At 39.3% G+C, this 9826-nt stretch overlaps 1 protein-coding gene across 1 annotated transcript in view; it reads left to right on the forward strand.

The window, feature by feature from the left end:
- The window catches only part of PHLPP1 (PH domain and leucine rich repeat protein phosphatase 1), a 163347-nt gene extending 157502 nt beyond the window's left edge, over positions 1-5845 (forward strand). Inside the window, 2 exon segments of the mRNA XM_088471737.1 lie at positions 333-561; positions 3505-5845. Coding sequence (XP_088327863.1) covers positions 333-561; positions 3505-4647 — 1372 coding nt within the window. The 3' untranslated portion in view covers positions 4648-5845.
- The last annotated feature ends 3981 nt before the right edge of the window (positions 5846-9826 follow it).

The raw sequence follows: 9826 nt of genomic DNA on the forward strand, positions 1-9826 counted from the left end.
GGTAAGTCTCACCCTACCCTAACCCCCCCCAAGTGCCTAAGCCTAACCTCCCCCTCCCCGCACCCTAAACCTAACACTCCCTCCCTGGTGCCTAACCCTAACCTCCCCCTAGTGCCTAACCCTAACCTCCCCCTAACACCCCGATACTTACCTTCGGGATGCCGGCGGTCAGGATTTCGGTGCCGGTGTTCGAACAGTCTGCATCCCGCACGCCAGGATGCCGACTACAACCCGTATTAACATGTTTGTTTTTACAATACCAGACAAAACACTGCTGCATGTAAGGATAGGATCACCTTTCAAGTGTGAACTTTACACAATTTTCATTGTAGAAAGCTGGGCACTGCGGGGCAGAAACTTGGAGGCTCTGCCGTTCTCTGCCACATAAAGCATGATCCTATGGACCCGGCGGGTTGCTTTACACTGACCTCCGCTAATGTAGGAAAATGCCAGGCTGTCCTCTGCAGAGGCGGAAAACCACTGAACTTGTCCAAGTCTTACACTGTTAGTTGCGAGGAAGAACTGAAACGAGTGAAACAGTATAAGGCGATTATAACGGAGGTAAGGTCATGTCACTCTGGCTTCTATGGAACAATGCTACTCTGATCAAAATGTTAAGTGCAAATTTACTTTTTGCTAAAACTTACTCTGCTAAAATAGTCCCAGAGCTGATCTGTCCACAAGCATGCGGTTTAGTCTCAAACCTGTATAGAAGGCAATTTTCTTTATCTTTATAATAATCACCGCAAAGTATTTTGCATTGTTTATGGATTTTTGGCCCACCACCTCCTATAGAATCCTATAATATCAATGCAAGGTAACTGCTATGAATTATTGGCTTATTTATTATTATTATAGCAGTGTTATGTTATCAGTTCTAGAGTTCTTGTATTGCTATTCTCCCCCACGCCCCGTCCTTTTTGCATTCATTTTATAGGTGGTGAATATACCATGCGCCAGCTTCTGTATGTAGAATGATTGCTCTGGTAGTCAGAATGAAGATGTGAATGAATGGTAATAGACATCCTTTTGAATTGAGTTTCTGAAATCTGCTACAGGGTGTTCAGTGTCCTATTGCAGACTAGTAGAAGAATTGATATTCCACATAACAACGTTTTGTAATAATCATCCCTCCAGCTCTTGTGTAATGCCTCTGAGTATGGTTACTCTGTCCAATTGATCATGTGTATGTTAAACTGGGCGGGATTTTTCAAAGCCCCATTACACAGCCATGTTTTAATGATTGATCCCTTTTAAATGTCACTTTACATTAATTTATTCTGCAAGATGCACTGCTCTCTGTGTCGTGTGAGGTGTAAGCCCAGAGCGTTCTGACATTTATGACCCTCGGAATAGGAAGGTATAGATGAGATGTAAATGAAATGTGAATGCTGTAGGGATTTGTTGTTGCAGGACTGGGATCTAAGAGATTAAGGACTGTTGGAAGAAGTGGAAATACTCATCCTGTGCGCGGTCCCAGCATTACAGAACAGCTCCCATTCATCCCTCCCCGTCTGTTCTTTGTGATGTTATTTTCTTCTTCCTCTTGCCATTCTGAAAAAAGATCCCACCTCCATCCAGTGCAGAAAGTAATTGGAGCATAAATAACCCTGAGCTGCAGCTGGCTGGATAAAGCCGCTTTCTAGAATGGCCACCACAACTTGCTTTAACCCTAACAATGCCTAAGCTTTACGACTAAAGAAATAACTGGTTCCGGAAGTGCTGATAGTGTGCGGCATGCATTCTGTCCAATGACTAATGATAGGAAGAAATGCCATCTAATTTTGTTTGCTTATGGAAACTGGGGGCTAACAGGCTTCTCTGTACAGTAGATGCTGAGTTAGAAATTTAGAACAAAAATGAGTTAACCACAAACTGTCTCCAGGTGCTATTAAATTAATCTGATGATGTTAGATTGTTAATAATATCATAATCTATAGTACGCTGCTCCCCAATAAAGTAGATATGTTACTACTTAACGATTAGAGATTATATATACAAGAGGAATAGAAAAAACTATTCCACTTGAGGGTGCGCGATATCATAGATTAACTAAAACACAGATGTAAAAAATCATTAATATTTAATAATATAATATAAAAGTACCTAGTCCTTGGCTAGGCTTGCATAAAACCATACACCACACAATTCCAATAATACATATATATATATATATATATATATATATATATATATATATAAATATATAATGGAACAATATCCTGATATATCCCCACTTAACTGGAGGGATATATCAGGATATTGTTCCATTATAATTATATATATATATATATGTATTATTGGAATTGTGTGGTGTATGGTTTTGTGCAAGCCTAGCCAAGGACTAGGTACTTTTATATTATATTATTAAATATTAATGATTTTTTTACATCTGTGTCTTAGTTAATCTATGATATCGCGCACCCTCAAGTGGAATAGTTTTTTCTATTCCTCTTGTATATATAATGAGTTAGAAATTGTAAAACTCCTAAACAATACTAAAAGCCTTTGCAAAATATGATGTACGCACATTATTAATAGTAAACCAATGATCTCTTGGCAGACAGTAACTAAGGGAGGAATTAATTTCAGCGTGATAAACACGATTTGCAGTTCAGGGAATAGGAAATAGTGTCCCTTCTATGTCGCAGATTTTGCCTCACACCCCCACGGAGGTGCTCAGGAAACCTTGCAATGCGGACGTTGCCATAACTGGCCGATATCTGCGTAGCCGATCATCTTGGCGATGCCTGGTGTCACAGTGCCAGAAGTTGAATTACCCCCTAAATGTTCATGACCTGAAATGGTCATTGTCTAATCGCTGGATCCCAGTGGTTTGTGAGGAAATTGCCCATGTAACAGCTGGCATCTCCGGGCATATAATCGCTTGATCGATGTGATTTGTAACTTGCTCTCTGGATTGTTGGATAGATCATAGTTTCCTGTCAAGCATATGTCAGTTTCTCTGGTCCAGTTAATTTAGTATTGCCTTTAGGAGTAAGGAAAAAATATTAAATTGCAGTTAGTTAGGACTTCCTTTTTTAGTCAGACCGAGAATTGCAATTTACCCACAAATTTACTTGGAAACAGATTAGTGACTAGCTGCCCCTCCATAAGTGTATAGAAACTTGCCACAATGAGACATCCTGTTCACAACAGTCAATTACTAAGATCTGAAATAGGCTAGAGGGGCTAACAAAATCCTTCTTTGTTGATATGTTTAATACTGTACATTGGAGCCCCATACGATTTCAGTATTATTAAAATTTGTAGACAAACTAGTCACTATTTAAAGAGTGCCCTTCAGTAATCCTTAAGCATCTTTATCTCACACTATAAAAATATCTTTATTCACGTGTAGCAATCATTGAGAACCAATATGGTTGGTGTGATTTTCCTGTATGTGTGTGTGTGTGTGTGTGTGTGTGTGTGTGTGTGTGTGTTAGCACATTTTAAACAAAAAATAAGTTCTATTATATATTATAATACATTTTTCTTTTGCAGGATGGTAAAGTGAATGGAGTTACCGATAGCACCCGTATATTGGGATACACTTTCCTTCATCCTAGTGTTACTCCAAGACCCCATGTTCAGTCTGTTGCTCTCACACCTCAAGATGAGTTCTTCATTCTTGGTAGCAAGGGCTTATGGGATAGCCTTTCAGTGGAAGAGGCAGTTGAGACTGTGCGGAATGTGCCCGATGCCCTGGCAGCTTCTAAGAAATTGTGCAGTCTAGCTCAAAGTTATGGCTGCAGTGGGAGCTTGTGTGCAGTAGTTGTACAACTGAATGTTACAGAAGACTGCTTCTGCTGTTGTGAACTTAATGGTGGAATTCCTCCACCCAGCCCTGGCATTTTCACACCATCGGTAAGTGTTGTTATCAAGGACCGTGCCCCAGACAGCCTAGGCATGCCATCTTCTAGCAGTGGCTTGGCCTCTGAAATCAGCAGTGAGATATCAACTTCAGAAATGAGTAGTGAAGTGGGGTCTACAGCTTCCGATGAACCTCCTGCAGTTTCTCTTCATGAGAATGGAGTTGGCCCTGTAGGGTGCCCCAGTGAGCAGAGGTGTACACTACATCCTGTTTGTCTTTCTAGCTCCTTCCAACGACAACTGTCTAGTGCCACTTTCTCCAGTGCCTTCTCAGATAATGGTCTTGACAGCGAAGATGAGGAGCCCATTGAAGGTGTGTTTTCTAATGGAAGTAGAGTGGAGGTGGAAGTAGACATTCACTGCTCTCGAGCCAAGAATGGTGTACAATCTGCACCTACACCTCTCCCAGAGGCAACTGATGAGGGCATTGTTATAAGCGCCAACGAGGATGACCCTGGAGGTTTGTGCCGGAGACCAGACTTTTCCTCCAACACACTTGGTCGTCATAGAAGAGGAAATGGCTCAGTTGCACCTTCAGAAAAGAGTCACAATGTAATTGAGATTGCAGCAGATGCACCCTTAAAAAAGACAGGTGGTTATTTTGCAGCACCGGCTCAGCCAGATCCTGATGATCAGTTTATTATACCTCCCGAACTTGAGGAGGAAGTAAAGGAGATTATGAAGCAACATCAGGAACAGCAACAACAGCAGCTTTTGCAGCACAGGCAATATGAAATGGATCAGTTACCAGACTACTATGATACACCACTATGACACTTTCATTCCCATTGAGTACATTTTAATAGAACTCGCTGAGCTTCCCCTGCTCTTCCAGTAATTTGGAAAAAGCAGTTTTTAGGTACTTGCTTTTTTTTTTTTTGTTATTTCTTGAAGCATCTGTGCTCCTCTTCCTTTTAAACTATCTTAATCATGCAATTTCTCACTTCTTTCCTCTACTATTTCACCACTTACAGTACACCCCTTGTTTTTTTTCTTTTAATTAACCACCAGCTTTCTTCTACAGTCGCTTTAACAATCTTTTTATCACTGTTTTCTGTAACATATCATGTTTAAGGAAACTAAAGTTTGAAGAAAATGGTTTTGATGAAAAAAAAATGTTTAATATATTGCAGAGAAACAAATAATACAGATTTGTAATATTTTTTAAGAAAAAAGTAGTTTTGTTTATTTGAGAAACAAGACCATGTGTGGCGATGCTAACGTCTTGTACCTTAAAACTTTTTGGAAGTGAGAACGATAACTGACTGCTGATTTGGTATAGAGTGGCTGTGGGAAGTGCTAGACATTAGTAGGTCAATATGACTTTAACTCTTAGGAGTTGCTTACTTCTTCCGGTGACTTTAATCACGGAGTTTCACTAATTTTCTCTGAGAGAACAGTTGATTAGGAAATTATGGCTCTTTCATTGCTAGAAGATACTACCAGGTTACCCCTGGCAGCGTCTCCCAGCAGTTTAAGGGTTATATATATATGTATATAGCTTATATATTGTATAGTGTTCATTATGACAAACTCTGTGGTGCTGCAGCCATCGGAAGGATTTTGCCAGAGATCCACACCAAGAATATGTTGCTGAAGCTAATGTGTGCATTACTGGGAAAATTTAATATATTTTTAGCTTTGAAAAGGCACAACCAGTATAAAATTGCTAAATTGGAAGATTTGTTTTTTTTTTCTTGTTTGTTTATTTTATATCAATCAAGCTGCAGTTCATGAGAATGGCTGTGCTATCAAATAATGTGATTTTTCTTGAAAAATTAAAAGAAGGAAAAAATAAGTGAATAAAACATTATCTGCTGGACTGTTCTTTTCTAGACTGTGTTCTGTATTGCTGCCCCTACAATCCAGCATGATTGTACAAAGCCTACCCAGAGTTATATCAATGCAGAATGCAAAAAGAAAAATGTCATCATTTTGGTATAATAAACATCAAACTTTACAAATAACAAAACAGATTCTTCTTTCTTTTGTACACATTGTTATTGATAAGCATTTACAATAAAGATGAAATGTGTGTGTATAATTAAAAAAATAAATATATATATATATATATATATATATATGTGTGTGTGTGTGTGTGTGTGTATGTATATATATATATATATATATATATATATATATATACACACACATATGTGTGTATGTGTATATATATGTATATATATATATATATATATATATATATATATATACACACACATACAGTCAGGTGCATAAATATTGGGAAATTGACAGAATTTTCATATTTTGGCCTCTATTCACCACCACAATGTGCTTTAACTGCAGACTTTCAGATTTAATTTGAGGGTAATTACATCCAAATCAGGTGAACGGTGTAGGAATTACAACGGTTTCTATGTGTGCCTCCCACTTTTTAAGGGGCCAAAAGTAATGGGACTATCAACTCAATAGCTATTTCATGGACAGGTGTGGGCTATTCCCTCGTTATTTCAATATCAATTAAGTAGAGGCCTGGCAAAGCATCACCAGGGATGAAACCCAGCGTCTGGTGATGTCTATGCGTTCCAGACTTCAGGCTGTAATTTCCTGCAAAGGATTTGCAACAAAGTGTTAAAAAGTGAAAGTTCGATTTAGGATTGTTTAGTTTGTCCCATTACTTTTGGCCCCTTAAAAAGTGGGAGGCACATATAGAAACCGTTGTAATTCCTACACCGTTCACCTGATTTGGATGTAATTACCCTCAAATTAAATCTGAAAGTCTGCAGTTAAAGCACATCTTGTTTGTTTCATTTCAAAGCCATTGTGGTGGTGAATAGAGGCCAAAATATGAAATTATGTCAATGTCCCAATATTTCTGCACCTGACTGCTTGATGACTATTTGCAGCCCTTCATAGACTTCATGTACTCCCACAACGATGGAATATTCCAGCAGGATAATGCACCGTGTCATCGATCCCACGTTGTCCAGAATTGGGTTGAGAAGCATTCTGGAGAGTTTGGACGAATGGCGTGGCCACTACATTCACCTGCAGTGAACCCAATCAAGTATTTATGGGACGTGATGAAGAGGTCCATTCTCACCCAAGATCCTACACCTACAAATATCAGGCAACTGTGGGAAACTATGCAGGCGGCATGGGTAAACATCTCTACAGAGGTGTTCCATCCACTTGTGTAAATAGGCATCAGTCAGACTTCAAGTTAGGTGAAGTCACTCCTTTTTTCAACATTCGCAGCTGTTTTTGTCAGGAACTAAAGCAGCTGCAACCGTTGAAATAAGAGTGCCACCTATTTACCTATTGGTTTATGCATGGATCTTCAGCAAAGTATTGCAATGGAGCAACTTCTAATACTGGAAGGTCTGAGTGCCATCTGTGCATGTATCAGATCTTTCTCTGTGTGTGTATGTGTGTGTATATAATATATGTATGTGTATATATATATATATTATATATATACACATATACACTCTAGCTATGTGGTATACAGCCATGGCCAAAAGTTTTGCGAATGACACAAGTATTGGTTTTCACAAAGTTTGCTGCTTCAGTGTTTAGACATTTTTTGTCTGAAGTAAAATTACAAGCATTTCATAAGTGTCAGGCTTTTATTGACAATTACATTGTTTATGTAGAGAGTCAATATTTGCAGTGTTGACCCTTTTTCAAGATCTGCAATTTGCTCTGGCATGCTGTCAATCAATTTCTGGGCCGCATACAGACTGATGGCCGCCCATTCTTGCCTAATCAATGCTTGTGGCCCAGAAGTTGGTTGAGAGCATGCCAGGGCAAATTGCAGAGGTCTTGTGTCGAACAGCATTGGAGCAACGACACAACATTGTCTGCTTCAAATTGGGTAAATCGGCGACGGAGAAACACAAAATGTTGGTGTAAGTGTACGGGCAGAATGCTGTGAGTGCAAAAGTGTACAAGCCAATCACACACATTTCTAGTGGAAAGGAATCGGTGGAAGACTAGCTCCATTGCTGTTCGACACTCCATTGCTGCTCGGGACACTGTTGAAATGAATGCAATGGCAGTGCGGTGGCAGCCTCGGGCAAATCCCGACTGGGGGCAGGTCTAGACATGTCCATGCATGTCAGCGTGCATGAGCGATCTTGTTGCAAGCATTGCATACAGATATATCAGACCATTCACCAAACATTTTAGACAGACCTCGTGTATGTATATATATATATATATATATGTGTGTGTGTGTATATATACAGTCAGGTCCATAAATATTGGGACATTGACAGAATTTTCAGATTTTGGCCTCTATTCACCACCACAATGGTTTTGAAATGAAACAAACAAGATGTGCTTTAACTGCAGACTTTCAGATTTAATTTGAGGGTAATTACATCCAAATCGGTTGAACGGTGTAGGAATTACAACAGTTTCAATATGTGCCTCCCACTTTTTAAGGGGCCAAAAGTAATGGGACTATCAACTCAAAAGCTATTTCATGGACAGGTGTGGGCTATTCCCTCGTTATTTCATTATCAATTAAGCAGGTAAAAGGTTGAGTTGATTCTAGGTGTGACATTTGCATTTGGAATCAGTTGCTGTCAACGCTCAGTATGAGATCCAAAGAGCTGTCACTATCAGTGAAGCAAGTCATCATTAGGCTGAAAAATCAAAATAAACCCATCAGAGAGAGAGCAAAAAACATTAGGTGTGGCCAAATCAACTGTTTGGAACATTATTAAAAAGAAAGAACGCACTGGAGAGCTCAGCAACACCAAAAGACCCGGAAGACCACGGAAAATAACTGTGGTGGATGACAGAAGAATTATATCCCTGGTGAAGAAAAACCATAAGAGAAGACTTCACAAGAGTGAATATAGAGGGTTCACCACAAGATGTAAACCATTGGTGAGCCACAAAAACAGGAAGACCAGATTAGAGTTTGCCAAACAACATCTAAAAAAGCCATTACAGTTCTGGAACAACATCCTATGGACAGTTGAGACAAAGATCAACTTGTACCAGAGTGATGGGAAGAGAAGAGAAGGAACTGCTCATGATCCAAAACATACCACCTCATCAGTGAAGCATGGTGGTGGTAGTGTCGTGACGTGGGCATGTATGGCTGCCAATGGAACTTGTTCCCTTGTATTTATTGATGATGTGACTGCTGACAAAAGCAGCAGAATGAATTCTGAAGTGTTTCGGGCAATATTATATGCTTATATTCAGTCAAATGCTTCAGAACTCATTGGACGGTGCTTCACAGTGCAGATGGACAATGACCCGAAGCATACTGCAAAAGCAACCAAAGAGTTTTTTAAGGCTAAAAAGTGGAATGTTATGCAATGGCCAAGTCAATCCCCTGACCTGAATCCGATTGAGCATGCATTTCACTTGATGAAGACAAAACTGAGGGAAAATGCCCCAAGAACAAGCAGGAACGGAAGACATTTGCAGTAGAGGCCTGGCAGAGCATCACCAGGGATGAAACCCAGTGTCTGGTGATGTCTATGCGTTCCAGACTTCAGGCTGTAATTGCCTGCAAAGGATTTGCAACAAAGTATTAAAAAGTGAAAGTTAGATTTAGGATTGTTTAGTTTGTCCCATTACTTTTGGCCCCTTAAAAAGTGGGAGGCACATATAGAAACTGTTGTAATTCCTACACCGTTCACCTGATTTGGATGTAATTACCCTCAAATTAAATCTGAAAGTCTGCAGTTAAATCACATCTTGTTTGTTTCATTTCAAAGCCATTGTGGTGGTGAATAGAGGCCAAAATATGAAAATTCTGTCAATGTCCCAATATTTATGGACCTGACTGTATATATTACATATACATACTGTGTGTGTGTGTATAAAATATATATATTTCATAGACAAAAAAACCTTACTGTTTCACATGTACCATTAAGGCTGCTTAGAGATGATCTGAAAATTCACAAAACGTATTGATTTTCTGCCACTCTAACTTCGAAAAAGCAATGAAATTACGATCATT

The sequence above is a fragment of the Taudactylus pleione genome, unplaced genomic scaffold (genome assembly GCF_031769625.1).
Source record: "Taudactylus pleione unplaced genomic scaffold, aTauple2 ptg000116l, whole genome shotgun sequence".
Classification (NCBI taxonomy): Eukaryota; Metazoa; Chordata; class Amphibia; order Anura; family Myobatrachidae; genus Taudactylus; species Taudactylus pleione.